Raw genomic sequence first — 19,122 nt, forward strand, 5'->3', positions numbered from 1 at the left:
ATCACACCTGCCAGAGAAGTCATAAATAGAGCAACAAGATTTTGTCTGTGAAAAAACTCACAAGCGCCTCACAGCCAATAATTGAAATAATTAACATTTTGATGATCCTCTGTAACATGGGTAAGAGACTGAATAAACAGTTGAGCTAGGTGAGAGCTCATGGACACAATGGAGACCATGTAATAATCTTAGCAGCCTTCACTGCCACCTCATAGGATCTCATAAGCTCCATATAAGATGCTCATGTAGCTTTGTCATGAGCCTGCTGCCATGCTCGTTGTAGCTCCTGTTTCTTCTCCCTTAGCCCCATGGTACACTAGGGGGCCAATCTGAAATGTGGGCAAACAATGTCAGAGGGTGATTTTCTCAATGGCTTTAAATAGATGGCAATGCCATCTTTAAATAGATGGCAAGTCCATCAGCATATCCAGGGAGTTGGTGCAGAACATTCTGGAAGCCTACTGGATCCATAATTCTCCACGGGTGAACATAAATCTTTGTATCTACGTAGAAGTGAGCGGGGAGGCTAAAACTGGCCCTAAGGGCAAAATGGTCTGACCATGGCATTATAACCATAGGTATCAAGTCTAAATCCACACCCATGGCACAGATCAGATCCAGTGTGTGGCTGGAGTAAGGTCTTTCAAGGTGGCTGTTTTGCCTTTTTTCACCCAGGTCCCAGTCACCCATACCATCTTATGCTGCAAAATAGCTTTGCATTGTTGCGGTCTTGTTATTTACGAACCTGCATTGTGCAGCATCAACAATGGAAAAGGGATTAATACCTTAACTCCACCCCCAATGTGTCTCAGGATGGGACAAAAGCTTGAAAGAAGACTGAGCATGACCAGATCTCACCTCTGCCTCTTTCCCTTATTATAACATCTCCTACCACCATATCTCCCAATCACTTATCCCTAGCCCTACACTAGCCTTTCAGGTAGGACTTTGACCTACTCCCATCTTCACCAGTGGCCGGCTTCCTTTTTAATAACAGTTATGGGTCCCAGATAGTTAGATCTCATAGATAGTGGTGATCAGGATTCCCTTTGCAACGCCTTCCACTTCTTCTCTGCTGTCTGTACATATGAACCAAATTGTAGAAACCTTAGCAGATGCAACATGCCGCAGTCCATGGGCAAAAAACTGTATTGAATATTTTCAGAAACTGCTAACTCTCACCCTCTGACATGCAGCATTTCCAAAACCCAGGTGAGCCTCACCAGGCTTTTAAATTAAGTACACGCAAGGGTTTAGAGTGGTTTGGGTTCAGACATCTGAAGTTTCCACCCAAGCAATAGTCTGTGGGCAGCCTCAAAAGAGCTCATTTTCTTCTATCCATTTGTGTATATGACTGCATGTGCAACACTGGGAGAAAGAATATTAATTGCTCATATCTCCTAAAACGTGCGTGTGGTGGGCCAAGATGCTATCTGGGGCTTGTTGAAAGAAGACAGAATCTCCTTTCCCTTTCTCTCCCCACAACAAACACCTGGTGAGGTAGGTGGGGCTGAGAGAGTCCTCAGAGAACTGTGACTACCCCAAGGTCACCCAGCAGGAATGCAGCTTCCCAGTGCTAAAACAGAAACCAGCTTGCCAGTGCTAAACAACAGTATCTGTAATTCCCAGCTGGGGTGGGGGGAGCATGTCAGGAGGGCACTTAAGCACCTGAATTAAGGCCTCTTCAGCACCAAAGTATGTGTATGAATGTTGCCAGTGACGGCACTGAAATCTGACTCTCTGAATGTCCAGCATCTATAACCAGTTCTCAGATGAACTGTGAAAGCCCTGTTTACCATTTTTAATATATATGTAGTAATACTCACACCTGCCTCATAACTGTAGACCAGGAGAGACTCCTGGCACAAATATTTCCCCTCCATTCAACTATTAATACACCTATAGGAAAAAGTAACATGAACCCTCCGGTAACAAACAAGCTTTTGAATCTGCAGCTGATGCCTGCACAGGCATGTTGAATTGCCTTTGTAAGGCCCCAGCAGGAATGTTATCAGTAGATGTCAAATGTTGCCCTGACAACAGCTGCCTCATCCAGGTAATCTGCCCATGGTAAATACCAGAGGACAATATGCCTTTAAGTGCCAAAGGAGCGTGTTTGACCCTGCTTCCATGACACTGTCAACCATTTTTTGTTTACATCAATAAAGCTATTTTGCTTGCCCAGAACTCTCTCTTATGGCCAGTATACAATGTAAGTGGATCTGGCTATCTCATCTGATTTATTCATTGTATCACAAGCTCCGTCTCTCCAGGTCAGATTCACAGAGACCTGGTTGCAATGCTGGGGTTTAATGTAAGCACTTCAGCAATGAAAAATTATGAGCAAGACATAGAGCTTTGGGAGGCAACAGAAACTTCACCATCTGAGGAAAGGAAAAGCTTACTCAGTCAACTACTCCATGAGAGGGTGCCCAGTAAAACACAGGAACCAGTGAGTATCTTAGGAAAGAGAGTTTGTGTGCCTCTGCTTGATTTTCGACTTTGGCTAGAAGAGAGACAGAGAGTTGACTGGGCCTGAATGAATGAATGTAGTACACAGCAACAAAGGTGTGTGAAATGGGTGAAGACACAAACATTTGTGTCAAATGCCATTAACAGGTCTGTGTGTGTCAGCCTCATTTTCTGTGAAAACTGGGCAATTGGGATTTATATTTACAGGGTTTTTAAAATATAAAATGGCTCATATATAGCAGCTTTCTATATTCTAATGAAAATGCAACCTGGACAACTGTCATTGGTTGTTCTACAGCTCTATTTTCGGGGAAGCAGTTTGCCCCTGTAACAGATAAACATGTAAACAGCTTAACTTACAATACCTGTTTTCTCAGGTGGTGTGCTAGATACTAGGATATACCTAATCCCAGTTTGTTTATGTGTACATGGGTAGCTTAGAATATCGACTAGCTGGTAGAATTGTAGTGTAGCACTGAAAAAATATACAGAATTTGCATTTTCTACATTTTTTTTTACAGGTAATTCAATTTTATATCAATATTGCAGGTTTCCAAATTTTAGCAGTTGGGTACGTCAGCCCACACATCGTTTGAGGTTTGTCAGTTCATTCATGTTAGTAACTTGCTCACTACCACATAAGACATGTTGTTTGGAACACAAAACAGATTGTGAAACCAGGATTTGGCTTCCAGACACCCTAATCCTGGTTTGTCTCAACATATGCTGGCTTTATCACCTTTATTCTGTAGCTGCATAGTACATGATTGGCGGAGCAGTAGCATAAGCCACACTGAACCCCAGATGTTCATGCCCATGTGCCACATGAAGCCATAGTTACGGCTAACAGTGGCTAATAACCAATGTCAGACCATGTTTTTAAATCCTAGATGAAGGACTTTAACCATAGTAGGTCAGTGACATATGTTCAGACAACCACACTAAGCATAGTTAATGTAATGAAAGTGTGATTTTATATAATGTCCAAATTGAGCTCTTCACTTAAAACAGGTGCTGTTATGCAACTTCATCTGTTTTCAAATACTGGAAAGTATGTCTTCAAGATGGCTACAGGCAGGCTGACGTGTAGCGTTTTTATCTTGCTAAGAACCAAACCACTCATTGACAAATTTAACTTCTTGATTTCATATCAATGTTTGCAAACGTACAATAGGTTATGGCTGAACACTAAGGCTGTCTTTAAAATTAGCCTACTAGGTGCTAGAGCACTTTCTGATTAAAGAAGCAAGCAATTCCATTCCAGACTGTTCACGTATATCACAGAGCCAGCTGCCCAAAGCAAAGGGACAATTTTGCCTCCACTAGTGCAGTGCTGGTGCATCTTTTAAACAATCAAAGAAAGATTAGACTCATCGGCTTTCTCAAAGACACATTCAAATTGAGAAGAACAGCTGCAATCAGTTTGCTATCACGTAAAATCAGCTAGGTAAATATGCACAGATACTTCACACCAGGAATAATTTGGGAAACGAGCAGTTTTAAGTCTGCAATCTGCTGCTTGCTTACTGAGGAGCTAAACTTGATTTAAACATAAATTGTTTGCTCCTCAGTCTGGATGCTCTTGGGAAACAGGATGTTTTTTCATGCATTCCCACAGTAATGTGGTGCTTCACCAGATTTCTTGTGATCTTTTCCAAACTTGGTTTCTTGCTTCTTCTTTTTTTGGGGTGGGGGGAAGGATAACAGCAAAGCTGGGTGACATCTATGTGAACAGGAAGATCTAGATTTTATCAGTTGCCCCTTGGTGCAATTTTTTCTTTATTGGTCTTCTGCAGTAGCCATTTACCCCCAAACTATATATTACTGGAATCAGCAGGACCACTGTGTATAACTATGTACTTTTGGAGTTGGAAAGGCACCCCGGGTTGGAGCCCACAGAGCAAATGTCCTGAAGCAACCTTCAGCAAAGGGCAGCAGGGAGAATCCCTTCAGCTGCACACAAAATGTGGGGTGTAAGTGGGATGTATTTTCCCTTCAGATGCCTTTGCTGTCTGAAAAGCACACCAGAAACCACCTCTCTTTAAGACCTCACCAGGAGGTCTTATTTTGGGTGTGCGGAGGCATGACACCAAGGCAGTTGCCTTTTTTTAAGATGTCCCCCAGAGGTCTTTTTTTGTGCTGTATGGAACTGATCCTCGTCCTTGTAAGGAAAACACCTTAGAGGGGATTACTTCCCAGTAAACCTGCTCGGCATCCAGCTACAAGTTTCCCTTCTCAGCATAATGCATATTTTATCATAACATAGAAATATTTTACAATAATACAGAAAACAAAGCCCCAGGTGTTATGTGACTCGATATGATTAGTAATCATGCAAAGAGAACAAGTCTCTCCTGTTTTTTTTCAAGGAAGCCAGAAACACCTAAAGGATCAATAGTCTGAAAATAAACTTGAACATTATAGAACTAACAGATAGTTGCACCCACTCTGAAGCTATTAGGCTGGCAGAAATGGCAAATTCTTTACCAGTTTTAAGGAGATTTTCAACCGGATCCTAATAAAGTGTTAGGTGCACTGAAACCTGTTGTCATTAATAGCGTTTTTGTGTCTCTCAGTGCAATCCTTTGTCAAATCACTCAAGTCTAAGCCCGCTGATTCCGGTAGTCTTAGAATAACTCTCCATAGGATTGTACTGTCTACAAGACAAGGCTGTGGCTGCTACTTTCAGTCCTAAGTCACCTCATGTAATCCCTTATGTATTCAGAGGGATTTATTTCTGAGCAGACATACATAGGCATGGCTCATGTGTTTAAAACCAGAAAACTAAAGGACTGTCCAGCATACTCAAGCTCACATCTTCCAGTTCTACAAAGTAACCAGACTTCTTGCATACCACACACACAAAGAACCTGTGGTAACAGGCACGAAAGCATCTGATTCTGAGGGCCTGAATATTTGGTTCATTCCCACCCCACAAAAACGTTAATATACCCATTTGGATACTATCACTTATTTAGAATTGAATCATGTTAGGGTTTTATTGGTTTGAAATGAAAAAGACATACCTGTAATCTTTTCTCTTGCAACCAAGATCATTAGGAAATTACACCCTGCATTCCAGGCATCTACCCTACCATATTTCAGGGACATAGGAGAAACTGTCCTACTTTTATAGATAACTGAAATTCTAGCTTGAAGACCAGATGTGAGGAGGCTTGGCCTGGGACTTTTTTCTTCCTTTCCTTGGCTCCCTACGATGCAGGCGATTGGCACCTATTTTAAAATAAAACTGGAACTTGTAGCAGAGGGAAGCTAACCCTGCCTCCTTCTCATGCCTTGCTCAGGTGCTTGAAGCATTTTTCTCCTGGCCAAGCTGATTCTGATCACAGCAGGACAGGCTTTTTGTGTTAGAATAAAATCATACAAGGAAAAAGGAATGTCATAGCCTGCGACCTCGGGCACCAAGATAAATGACACCAAGGCAGTTCTATGTTTAATTAAGTACTTTGTGTGGCTGAAAAACAATAGGATAAGCTAGTTCATGCAATGATACAGAATTACCTCAGAAGGAAGTACCTGGTTGAAACTCAGGCAGTAGCAGAGAAGAATGAGCCATTGATATCAGAGGGTAGAAAAAGGATCTAGAAAGCAATTTGTCAGGGGAACTTTTGTTCAGAGCAAGTAATATTTCAAATATGAAAAAGCAATCTGCTGGCTATTTGAATGTTGGTCTGGCAAGAAAACATGACAGGAAAAAGAACAGTCACTACTGAAGCAGACAAAAGGCTTCACTATCAAGATACACCAATTTTAATACCAGAGTATGCACTATTTTTTAAAAATAATAATACCCAATGATTTGAATCCAGACTAAAATAGCAATCTGCTGACTTTCCCACATGTTAGTCCTCTAAATCCTCAAGGAACAGTCATTGGTGGAGATTAATGGGCCACAGTGGAAGGTGGAAAGCAGGAGGATTCCAGTCTGATGATGGAAAATTCAGTCTAGATCCAACCCAATGAATGATAACATTGTGTGCCACATTATGCCACATTAATGCCACTTTCTCTTGTACAGAAGCTGTAGACTACTCATAGTGCCTTATTTGATAAGTTGCTGCCAGGGAACAGTAATAACTGAATGCTTCCTCTTTTTTTTAGAAATCTCTTCTTCACAGGATGATTTTCCTGGCTAAGATCTCCCCACACCTGGCAGATAAAAGGGATTTAGCTGGTAAGGGGGAAAAAATCGTACTTCTAGTTCCATCAAGAAGAACTGTTCTAAAAGACACACAGTCAAACTAAGCTGACTGGACCAACAAGTTACAATTTGGCAGACGTCAGTGATGGATACAAACATATATTTGGGTCTCCCAGCACCTAACCATCTTGTGTAATGCACCAGCACAGGATGTACAGATGGCCACTACCTCAGGGGGCATTAAAATTAGATTAACTCAGGGAAGGGAAGTCTACCAAAGGCTATTTGCCATGATGACTCAGGACCAGACAAGATACTATTTCCAAGTTCAGGTGCTACCAAGTTTGTTGCGCTCCCACTAATGAACTCCTTTTAACAGCACCACGCAGGCACAGTTCTGGTTGGGACCTCCACAACTGGGAGGGGGGAGGCTTCTGCTTTTCCACACAGTTGGTTTTCCAACCTGAAATGGTGCCAGGAGGCATTATTTGCCCCTCCCCCCATGCCTCAGTGGTTCTGACCAGAATTATGTCCCTGTAGTGCTGTTATAAGGAGTTCCTTGGTGGGAACTCAATGGGTCCCCACTCAGGAATGCCCCCTCTTCCAGATGGCACCTAGTAGAACTTCCACTCTCAGAGGTAGTAACTTTGGGAATAACAGTGTCAAGATGGGCAACATGACAGGAAGAGCTTGGTTTCCATGGCCAGCTTGCAGGCCTTCAGACACATCTGTTTGGTCATTTATGGATACTGGGCTGGATGGACAAAAAAGGGAAGCTGTTGTATTCTTAAGTTGGTAGTCAATTTCCAGAGCACATGGGAAGGAGAAATCAAAATAACACAAATGTTACATTCTCTGCCATGCTGCTTCTGCTGTTTTCTTTGCTTTCCTTCTAGTCAAGTTTGCAGTAATAAGCCTTTAAAAAAAATATTTGCCACCAGAGTAGGAGAGCAAAAGAGGTAGTGTTGTAGATGGGAGAATTTTATCCAATCCTATCACCCTGCTGTGCAAAGTTCATTGCCTCTTTCCCCCTTAAGCAGCATTTCCACCAAAAGAAGACTTAGAGGGATATTCCTTTTCATTGCTCCAGGTTGCACCCACCATGTGGCAGTTGGTGTGTACTATCAGGATAAATTTATGCCTGCCTCATTTCTCCTCAGAACACTGGGAACAGTTGTTTGTGAGTCTACAACGCTATTACCACCAGGATGATGGGGTCACAGGCCTGTTGCTGATCTATCCTGCATACATTGTCCACATATTGGAGGTGAGCAGAGGTGGTATCCAACCAGTTCTCACCACTTCTCTAGAAGTGGCTACTAATTTTTCTGAGTGCCGAGAAGGGGTTACTAAAGCAACCTCCCTGCCAATAGGAACTGGAGGTGCGTGTGTGCGGCGGCGCCACTGTTTGAATCCCACCACCACCATCGGAACCTGATTAAAATTTTTGGATCCCACCACTGGGTGAGCTGCCTGATGCCCATCTGGGGTAACAATGGTAAACAGTACAAGATTTTTGCAGTCTCAGAGCTCTCATGGGAGGCTGCTGAAGTTGACGAGTGATTCTGACATTTTTCTTTCCCCCTGTTGAAATTTCAGCTCTTTATGATAATGGCCTTCCGGAGTTTGCTTTCACTCTTTCACTCTTTCACTATCCCCAAAAGGCAAGGTGTATCAGCTCAAACTCAACAACATTGATCCAAGAATAACAATCTTCTTTCCTCACATGCCAACACCTCACATGCCAACACCTAAAATAAACAGGTCTGGTAGGACTGCCAACCTGCAGGATCTGGGATTTCAATGGATCTTCAGGCACAAAGATAATTTCCCCTGGAGAAAATGGCTGAGGCATTATTCCCTGCTGAAGTCCCTCCTCTGCCCAATCCCTATCTTCCTCAGATTTCACCTCTCAAATATCCAGGAATTTCCCAACCCAGATCTGGCAACCATAACACCTGATAGTCTATGGGTAGAGCCCAGTTCAGGATTGGGGACAAAGGTTTGTAGTCACATTTTAGGGTGGGGTCCAGAGCAAAAGCTGGAGAGGACCTAAAACTATGACTGAGAAAAATGCTCTTTCTCCTTGCTTTTCAAGTAACTGGACCAAAATGTGGAAGGAAAAAACACAACCAACACCCTTGGCCAGCCGAACTTTTTCATAGATTTTTTCTTTATCAGTTGGCTGGTACTTATGTAAGTTTTGCAGCTTGTAAGACCTGCATTTCTCAAAAAACCCGGTCACGATCTCAATTTCCACTTTTCTAGTTTATCTCTACATTTTGAAAGCCTCCAAAGCTTAATCTCTTACTCCCAAGACAAAGCCCCCATCTCGATAGCCTTACCTCCTTTTCTTCTTAACATTTAGGCATGGCTGTGTGCCCATGGTTTATGTAGGAAAAGACAGTTTTTCATGAAGTAAGCTGGAGATGGGGGTAATATTGGGAGGCCAGACCAACAGCAAAGCAAGAGTGTAAGTCTCAGCCAGGCATCCATCTCAGGAAATCACAAGGCCTCTCTTCCTCTGAAGCGTGCCTAGATATCCAAAGAAAAGCATCATGCCTTTTAGCCACTAGGTGTCAACTAATAAGAACATGTATTATAGGGGAAAGAGTATTAAGTGCAGACTGTGTTAAATGCATTCAACATGTAAATTTGAGTGAGAAAGTGAATGTGTGAATCTTCATAGGTGGCACTGGTAACTTCCCTCTTTACTAAGATCCTTTTCACACGCAGACTTTATCCCAATTGGAAAATGTTGCTGTTCTGTGTTTGTGAAGCAGGGTGAGAACATTTTTAATGGTTTTTCAGAAACAATGGATTCCACTGGCAAAACTTTCGTATTTTAGGGTTCCTTTTTCAGCGCCTGCCCCATTTTTTGGTTTCAGAATTCCATGGCTTCCCATGGGTGAGGCAATCTCTTTCCACTATCTGCAACTTGTACATTATCACACATTTTTGACTGTTGTAAAGCCAGCCTCTTTCTGGCTGTAACCATGGTAATAAAAGTCTTTGAAGCCTTGTGCTGTAGTGAGTATTTCAGTACAATTGCAGATCAACAATTCTGAAATGAAATGGGAATGAAAGCTCCCTGTTCTTTCACTGACAAATCTTATTCCCACATTCTGCTTAGGCTGGCTAACTTTTAACCTGATACCTCTAATATCAAGTGTCATCTGTTGTAAATAACAGGTGATGTTACTCATTTCCATTTTATGAAAAGCTTCATCGACTTATTTCCACACATTAAGTCTCTATTAAAGGGACAGGGAATTTTCCCCTCCAGGCTACCTGGCATTGACAACCCCCATTTCAGTCTTTCCACCCCAACTGAAAAGACTGGACTCCAGGTACAAGAGAGGTGGCTTCTGAGGCAACACGTCAATGCATAGCACCTTCCTGATTCTCCCTCATCATATGCAGCAAAGTGGCTGATGTTGAATGAAGCATGAGGGCCACACAGTCCTTTTAGAAAAACTGCTTGAGGTGAACTTCTATCCAGTGAGAAGCTAACAGCCCCTTTACCTTTATTTCATGAATGTTCAGTTGACTAGGATGTGCAGGTGGCTAAGAGCAGCAGCAGATCACTGTGTCTTGGGCCTCCACACAGTTCCAGTTGCGCTCTCTCTCTCTCTCTCTCTCTCTCCCACCACTGCCCCCACCCCCTGCCATAATGTATTTGTATAATCTAGCACTATCTCTAAATCCATGCTGGGGGCCCAAACACTTCTACTGTTGAGCTCCTCTGTTTTATTACCTTTGAAAGTGCCAATTTGTTTTTCATCTGGATTTGTTGATTTTCTTTCAGTCATCCAGTGATGTGCTCTACTCTGTCCTGAGGGATCTAAGGGACATAGAGCAGCAGCAGAGGTGAGCAGGCCTTGGAATTGCATAACCCCTTCAAGCATGGTGCTGATTTTCAAGGCAGAGTTTTCAGTTCACATATTACGGGTATTTTGCAGGAGCCAGGATTGTTTGTTAGAATTTCTTGTCAGCACCATTTATGATCAGAAGTAAACTAAAGCAGTAACTCTCACCTTACATCGCCCTTGTTCGAGCAGGGTTGAGTTGTCCTATCTATAATGCTGTTAACATAACCAGGAAAGTTTCAATAATCTCTTTAGACCCTGGACTTACATCCAGGCCCACCTGGAGAAGACAGTTGTCTCAAAAATGGTCAGAGTTGCAACAGTTAACTTTCAAAATCAAGCTTGTTTTGTCTATTCACTGATGAGCAAATAGCTGGATAAGTGTCCATTAGCAGCAACATCATTCGGCCTCTCTTGCAGGTCATCACTGGCAATTGCAAGCCTTTCTGACCTCAGTTTATTTCATTAATTTTGCTTAGATGTCTTTCCCTCCATTTTCCAAAGACTTCCAGAAGACAAAAAACTGCTAGTCAGCCATAGAAACAAGGAAGCAGGCAGGCAGGCAGCCCTGTTTTCCTATTGCTTATCAACACTTCTCAGTTTGTACAGGTAGTGTAGGTGGCTGTAGGATCCCATTTAAATTATAAATAGCCTCTTTTTTCTTCCTTAAATCTGATTCTCAAACTGTACAGCAAAACACTGTACAGGTTACAATTCTAGCTGCTCCAGGACTATGCAGTTTTGTTCTCTCTGAGTCCTTGATTATTTTCTGGTCTTCAGAACCCCAAGAAGTTGGAAAAAGGACTCCGTAAAGCAGAGGACAGTTACATAATTCTGATTAACCTATTTGACAGGACAACTCTGCAACTTGATTGTACGAGTTACAGGACTGTGAAGGGGAAGACACAACTAATATTTTTATGGACTAAATGAAAGGAACGGGCACTGGAAGGATTCTGCTCTAGGGACAAGTGGGCACTCCTTGTCCCCCTGGATGCATCCTGCATTGCAGTCACGGGGTGCTAAACATCCCTCACGCAGACCGGGCATTCAGGAAGGCTAGCTGTGGGAAAAATTAAGGAAGTTTGACATAGCCCTTCACTCCTCAAGCACTGTGGCCCTGAGTGTCCAGGAGGCGTGGGAGAAATACTCATTGTGCCTCCAGGAGGAGGGACTGAGAGCCCGGCCCCTCCCTCTCACTAGAGTGCAGGCCTTATTCTCCAGTAAGTCCTTGATGTTGCTCTCAAGCCTCTCCCCCAGATCTTCCAGGGCCAGCCAAAGCACAGAAGAAGTCCATAGGCTTGGCTAGGGAAGGTGCAACTCCTGCCCCACAAGGTGCTTCAAGGCTGTGGGAGAGGAAGGGAGGGCCATGGCTAGAACCACCACACAAGGTTTGGAGACTCCCTTAAAGGTAATGTGCAAACCAAACTGCACTTCTATCCATAAAAATCTTGTTTGCAATTGTGAAATGGCCTTGGATTGGGGTGTGTAATGGGGTAGCCTGGCTTCTAACTTTTGCTGTGGGCTGGAGATGTAATCTGCAGAGCTGAGTTTTGATTCTGACTTTCTCTGCCCACAGTAAAGGTGTTTGCTGTGGGAGAGAGGGAAAGGGAGGGGGAGTTTGAAGCTGTTTGGAGACCCTATAGGCAATGTGTATGAATCCAAACTGTTCTTCTATTCCCAAAAAAATTTGCTTGCAATTGTGAATTAGCCTTAATATTAGGGTTGGGGATGGAGCTCAGCTCTTAACTTCTTGCTGTCCATGGGCTGGGCTGTAATCTGTGCAGAGTGAGTTTTTTGATGTCTCACTTTCTCTGCCCCTGGCCAAGGTGCTTGCTGTGGGGAGAGGAAAGGGAGGGGGTGTTTGCTTAGTCAGTTTGGAGACTCCTTATAGGCAATGCATGAATCCAAACTGTTCTTTCTATATTCCTAAATTTTTGTTTGCTTTTGTGAATAGCCTTATTATTAGAGGGGGGGATGGAGCCACTGGCTCTCTTAACTTTTAAGCTGGTGGGGCTGGGCTGTAATCTGCAGAGTGAGTTTGATGCCCCTGACTTTCTCTGCCCCACAAGGTGCTTGGGTTGTGGGAGAGCAAGGAGGGGGGTGTTTAAGGTTAGCTGTTTGGAGACTCCTTATAGTGCTCATGTGTGGCAATCCAAAATTTGCTCCCCTTCTCATTCCTAAAATTTCCCTTATGTCGCAATTGTAGAATAGCCTTAATATTGGGGTGGGGGGATGGAGTCTTGGCTTCTTAAGTTTCTTGCTGTGGGCTGGGCTGTAATCTGCAGAGTGAGTTTGATGCCCCACTTTGGTCTCGGCCCCACAAGGGGAGAGGAAAGGGGGGTGTTTGTTAGCTGTTTGAGACTCCTGTAGGCAAATGTATGAAATCCAAAATTGTTCTTTCTATTCCTAAAATCTTGTTTGTAATTGTGGAATAGCTCTTAATATAAAAGGGTGGAGCCTGGCTTCTTAACTTTTGCTGTAGAGGCTGGGCTGTAATCTGCAGAGTGAGTTTGATGCCCCCACTTGTCTGCTCCCACCCAAGCACCCTGCCAAGTGCAGGAAAGAGGGAGAGGAAGGGGAAGTGGGGAGAGTGGGAAAGAAGGCTACTGACAGCTTGCAACTCCTTTCCCTTCCTTTCTCCACAACAGACACCTTGTAAAGTAGATGTGGGCTGAGAGAGTTCCAAAGAGAACTAGTTCAAGGTCACCAACTCAGCTTCATGTGTAGGTAGAGGGGAAAACAAACGCCAGTCTCATCAGATAAAGGTCCACCACCATGTGGAGGAGTAAGGAATCAAACCTAGTTTTCCATATTAGATGCCACCAGGCTGAAAAAGGGCACATTCATTCATCTTTGCTGTACACTTAGCACTAAATTACCTATAACATCAATTATGAGGGTCTCTATGATTCTTTGAATGTTTGCCTGGACAGATTGTCACTGTGCTGTGGGAGCAGGTCCTCCAGAGCAGTGCGGCTGGTTGCTTAATTTGAGGGGACAGGTTGGTCAATAAAGCAAATAGAAGCTCTGATAGAAAGTCAATTTGTAGTGCAAAAAAAATATTTAGGGGAATTGGTCAAACATCCATTTGTTTTCCCCTCCTCAGCTGCTTTGGCTTTTGACAAAAGCATGAGGTTCCGCATCTTCTGCATCATGTGGTGTGACTCCACTCTTTCTGGCCTTCAAGAGGGGACTCTATCTCCATCTAGTCCAGCAATTAGCTCAGTATTAGCCAGCCAAATACATCAGACCAACTCCTGAGCAGACCCAGAGTTACAGCAGTCCCTATTCCTCAGCATACTGTCAAGTGAAAAACTCAGAGGCACACCTGCAGAAAATGATGCCCAGGGCAAGATGCAAGAGTTTTCCACCCTGCCCCACCCCTGCCCCATGCCCAGCCAGCACTGGGGCAAGACCTGGTTTTTCCACCCCATCAAGCCCCCCACTTATGGTTTCTGTCAGCTGCGGGGCCATCCATGCTCTCAGAAGCCATGGCTCCCCACTCCAGACTCTGGGGCTTTGGGGGGGCAGGCTGCCCAGTCCCATGCTTAACCTCAGAAGCCCTGCATCTTGCCAGGCCGCCTTGGCCCAAGCATGTCGTGGGAGTTTGCAGGAATGATAAACACTGTTTCTAAAAAAATTCCACCCACCCCCCTTCTACTACAGGTTTGTCTGGTAACAAGAACACTGGAACCTTGACACTTGTTTTAAAATGAGTAGAGTATAGGTAGAGGCATCTACTGTAGCAGATTTGACCCCACATCAGATCCATAAAAGATAAATGGGGAAAGCCTGCTATCCAAGGTACTTCAGCCAACCTCACAGTTGTCTCTCTGATTTTCTTTTCTTTGTTCAAACTGCCTTTGGGGAAGGTTCCAACTTCGATGGGGCGTGGATTTGTGAGAGATTTACATGCTTAAAAAAGTTAATTCCCACTTGCACTGGCTTGGAGCTGTTTCTGAGGCTAACAACCTACCTCATAGGGTTGGTGTGAGGACAAAATTAGGAAAGAGAGTTGGTGGGGAGAGCCATGTATGTTTTGCTGGTGGTGGAGGTGTTTTGTGAGCTGGTACAAAAAAATCATTGTTTGGTCGTTGTGGGGGAGGTGGTCAGCCCATACCTGGGGCACTAAACTCAGATTTGTCCCTGCCCAGTTTGCCCAGATTCTACCTCTGGAACGGGTTCTCCTAGCTCCTGCCAGTGTTGCAAGCACCCTAAGAGAGTCTCTGGCTGGGTAACTGAGGGGTGGCTTACACAGCTTTGCTTGTTGCTAGCCAATGTCAGCAGCATTGAATATCTTGGTGACAGTGCACGTATTAGAATGAGCCATCATGGGTTATTCATGACAGCACTTCTCAATGGATTCTGTGAGCATAGTCTAATGAGAACTGTTTGAGCAGTGAGAGATCATGTGATATATATGCTTGTATGAACCTCTCTCTTTAGAGGCTTTCTCTCTGAGGATACAGTTACTCTTGATGGAATAAATTCAGCCGAGTGTCTGTATTTTCATATTGAGCTAATTTTTTTTCACTTAAAAGGGCTTTTTTAATTTCTACACATCAAGGAAAGGCAAATCTTTAACTCCCTGTCTGTGATGTGGTGGTTTTCCATATTCATGGAGCTTCTTTAAATCCTTCATGTTTGAACTGTTAGGCCACTATTCTGCCTTAGTTCCCTACCCCTCCTCACCTACCCTGGAGTATTTTTTGTTCCCCACAGCTCTTGAGCTATGATTTCTTGACATGTTTCAGAGTGCTGGTCCTGGATGCCAAGATCCTTGTGATGTCCCATAATCTCCCCTCCCGACTTTTCCAGCAGTGGAATTATAAAGTACTGAATATGCCAGAGACACACCTGAGGTACGACTCAGTTCATGAAGAACCAGTGGAGGCTATTGCCTGTGAGTGCCTCGCAACACTCCTGAAACTTGGCAAGCACCTTCTGAGGTACCCCAAGGTATGGGCCATACGCCATGGGCCATGTGAGTTTGACGTCACTTTTACTTTTCTTTTACCATTGCCATAAGAGCTGTGTGTGATCTTTTTCTCTGAAAATGCCTCATTATGCCAGACAACATTTTGTTGATATTAGCCATGCACTCTGTGGCAGTTAAAGTGCTACACCAAAACCCGGACTAGTCTAAAGTGAGGCAAGGAGAAGAGCTGTGGGGCAAATGGGAAAAAAGCACAGGATGAATCCACAGCATCTCCTCCCTTCAGCATTCTCTGGCTGCCAGAATGTGATGAGAAGGGCAGATGAGGAGCTTAGAAGAGTGGGCAGTCATGGCTGAAGCAACTCAAGCAATGTTTTAGTCTCCTGGTGCTCAATGTTATGTGTGCCTGTTGCATTCTCTTCAGACCTGTCAAGCAGCAACAGGCTCTGCCACTGATGAGAACCTAGGAGAACTATGGATTGTATCCTGCTGACAACAGAGATTTTCTTTGGTGGATGAGGCTCATTTCTGACCAGGGTTTTCTATATTGAAGGGATCCCTGAAAAGCACTGGGTACCCATATACATATTTTTCCCCCTGCAATTCCTGTCAATACAACCTAAATCATAGATTTCTAGAAATGTGGTAGGCAAATGGCTTGCAATGGATAATTCAGACTTTTATTCTACCCACAGGCATAAATGACAACCCTGAGGTTTTCAAAGGAAGTCTGACCAGGCATTTGCCAGGGATACTGTAGGAAATGTCAGTGAGAATTTATCATGTCTTCGTTTGTCCCATTCTCAAAGGCAGTGTTGTCACCTTTGAACTTTGAAAAGCTCTCACCCTTACATCAGGGCAAAATCTCAAACACTTTTACCCAAATTAGGTTAAACTACTAATTAAATAAAATTATCCCCCTCCCAAATGGTAGTGATAGAAAATGCAATCAACTTGCAGCTGATTTACGGTGACCCTGTAGACTTTTCAAGGCAAGAGACGGTTAGACGTGGTCTGCCTCTGTGAAGCAACTCTGGGCTTCCTTGGTGCTCTTCCATCCAAATATTAGCCAAGGCTGACCCTGCTCACTTCTATGGGCTACATCATCCAGGGCAGGACAATTTCCCCTGTTTAAATGGCTTACACGATATGAGAACCTACGAGCTGTGCTCTGAACAACTTCTGAACATTATAATCTCAGTGCAAAAGATAGAAGGAAATGTCTTTCCCACTGAAATCAAGTTGTAGCAGAATACCATTGTATTGTTAATTGCTTTACGCACGCACGCACGCACGCACGCACGCACGCACGCACGCACAAAATACTGTAATGGGTTACAATATTAGCTGCTCCAGGACTATGCAGTTTTGTTCTTTCTGAGTCCTTAATTATTTTCTGGTCTTCAGAACCCCAAGAACCTCCCAGACACCATCCTGGATAAAGTGCCAAAGCTCATTATTCCCCAGGACACCGTCTGCCACCTGCTGGAATGCAAGGAGTTGCTAACCCCTGCTCAATACCTGCATTATTATGACTATCCAATAGACATCGTTATGGACTCAGGTATGGCAACTTGTTACAGTTTAAGCGGGAAGTCTGTGGGCGAATCAGAACCTTTAGGGCTAACATAAAACTGGATCCCTACAAACTTCAGCAGTATTTCTGAGATCAGATGCAATTGATTGCTCTACTAACCAAATCCTTCACCATAGAACAGCGTAACGTCTGACAATGAGGTATTAGGCATTGAACCAAATGGAAGTCATATAATGTGGATAGCTTGTTTACTGTTAGGGGACTTGGTAAGTCATTTTGCAAACGTGACAGGATTCATTCAAGTGACTGACTTTTAGATAGGATCCAGAATGAGAAGTGTGGAAGGAAAGGGGAATCTCTCACAAGAGAGGGGCAGCGTGGTTAAGAGCAGTGGACTCTAATGTGGAGAACTGGGTTTGATTTCCCACTACTCCTCCACATAAGTGGTGGACTCTTATCTAGTGAATTAGATTTGTTTCCTGCTCCTACGTATGAAACCTGCTGGGTGACCTTGGGCTAGCCACAGTTTTTGAGACCTTTCTCAGCCCCACCTACTACAAGCATCATGTGCAAGCATCATCATTTCTGGTTTAAGGAGCCTCAAAGCAACTTACACACTTCTTCCCTTCTTCTCCCCCAGTGTGTAAGTTGCTTTGAGACTCCTTATGACAAAAGCAAGATATAAATGCAAGCTCTTCTTCTTCCTTAAACCAGAAATGTTGGCGCTGGGACAGTTTTGTAGCCCCTATTGTTACTTGACACAGCTACTAGGAGAAGCAGCAAATGCTTATCTGAACCTGTGATGGAAGTTTACATTGAATCACACCATTTAGTTGTCTAACCTAGTAAAACCAGCAACAGGTCTCCATTAGCTCATACAGAAGTCCTTCTCAGCTTTGGTAATACTAACATTTAGTTCCAATCAGTGACATAGGCATAGATTTTTTATGGGGTGGGTTCAGGGGGCGGGGCCATGCCTCCACCCACCCCTGGCGGTGTGACCATGCCTCCTCAAGCCCCGCCCCTGGCCTCAGTGCTTATAAAAGCAGCTCTCCAAGGCCAGGGATGGCAGACTCCCCTGCCCCGTCCCCCTGCACCCGCATCTGGCAGTCCCTTCTGCCCTCCCCTCCGGGCAGAGGCGTAGCTAGGGAAAATAGAGCCTGTTGCAAAATCAGAGTTTTGTGAGGGGCCCCCCCATGGGCAGCTGCTGTGATGCGGGAATCCATCCCCAAACAGCATCACTTTCAATGGTGTTTAGACTAGGGATCCCAGATTCTCCTTTAAAATCCACCTTAAAGGGAGAATCTGGTGTACCAGTTAAAACATCATTGACAGTGATGCTGTTTTGGGGTGGATTTTCCCATACCCTGAAACAGCATCACTTTCAATGTTTAAACTGGGGACTTCAGATTCTCCCTTTAAGTAAATGCTGAAGAGGGTGGATTTAAAAGGAGAATCTGGGGAAATTTGGGGGGTGCCTGCTGTCAGGGGAGCAATTGTTAAGCTAACAGCACCAAACTTTCAGGGTATCTTTAGGAGACTCTCCTGATGATACCACCCAGGTTGGGTGAAGTTTGGTTCAGGGAGTCCAAAGTTATATGGTGATGTCTTCTGCTGCTGCCCCTTGAAAAAGAACAAAGGGCTGATAGGATAAAAAAAATTCCTTTGGTATTTTTACTCTTTACCCAACTGCAAAAACTACTGCAAGCCTTTGTCTTTAGTAAGATTTAATTTGGAATCAAGGAGTCAATGTTGCAATTATGTGGCACTTGTTTTGATTGAAGGGTTTGTCTTTCGAAGTGATGACCCAACATCAGTTTAACTTCCTTCAAAGGTACAGTACAATAAATGGCATACTCTGTGGTGCATGCTGGCACTTGCATGATGCTTCTCGGTGCATGAGTCATCACACAAGTATCCTAGCACTAGACTAGCACCATCCACTGCATTTAGAAAAACTGTATCCACATCCACCTGCTGCATTAATAGTCCTGCCTGCTGTTTTAGGAGCAACAGCTGCTGTATCTTACTGTTCTATTCAGTATTAATCACACTGCAAAGAGGCTTTGTGTGAACATATCACCTTACTCTAACCTGAGCTTTCTTTTGTGAGCCTAAAATGACACTCTTGATCCACTTTTGT

At 43.9% G+C, this 19,122-nt stretch overlaps 1 protein-coding gene across 6 annotated transcripts in view; it reads left to right on the top strand.

The window, feature by feature from the left end:
- The first annotated feature begins 1,131 nt into the window (after nucleotides 1–1,131).
- Nucleotides 1,132–19,122, top strand: part of LOC125429801 (testis-expressed protein 47-like) — a 55,771-nt gene continuing 37,780 nt past the window's right edge. For 2 of the 6 annotated variants that reach the window (XM_048491282.1, XM_048491283.1), the window contains exons 1-7: nucleotides 1,135–2,452; nucleotides 6,595–6,667; nucleotides 7,795–7,901; nucleotides 10,443–10,504; nucleotides 15,261–15,465; nucleotides 16,850–17,006; nucleotides 18,764–18,813. In XM_048491282.1, coding sequence (XP_048347239.1) covers nucleotides 2,300–2,452; nucleotides 6,595–6,667; nucleotides 7,795–7,901; nucleotides 10,443–10,504; nucleotides 15,261–15,465; nucleotides 16,850–17,006; nucleotides 18,764–18,801 — 795 coding nt within the window. In that variant the 5' untranslated portion in view covers nucleotides 1,135–2,299 and the 3' untranslated portion in view covers nucleotides 18,802–18,813. Of the gene's footprint in view, nucleotides 2,453–3,021; nucleotides 3,070–6,594; nucleotides 6,668–7,794; nucleotides 7,902–10,442; nucleotides 10,505–15,260; nucleotides 15,466–16,849; nucleotides 17,007–18,763; nucleotides 18,814–19,122 lie in introns of all 6 variants that reach the window. The other 4 variants (XM_048491284.1, XM_048491278.1, XM_048491279.1 and 1 more) reach the window with 4 other exon arrangements.

The sequence above is a fragment of the Sphaerodactylus townsendi genome, linkage group LG03 (genome assembly GCF_021028975.2).
Source record: "Sphaerodactylus townsendi isolate TG3544 linkage group LG03, MPM_Stown_v2.3, whole genome shotgun sequence".
In the NCBI taxonomy this organism is placed as follows: domain Eukaryota; kingdom Metazoa; phylum Chordata; class Lepidosauria; order Squamata; family Sphaerodactylidae; genus Sphaerodactylus; species Sphaerodactylus townsendi.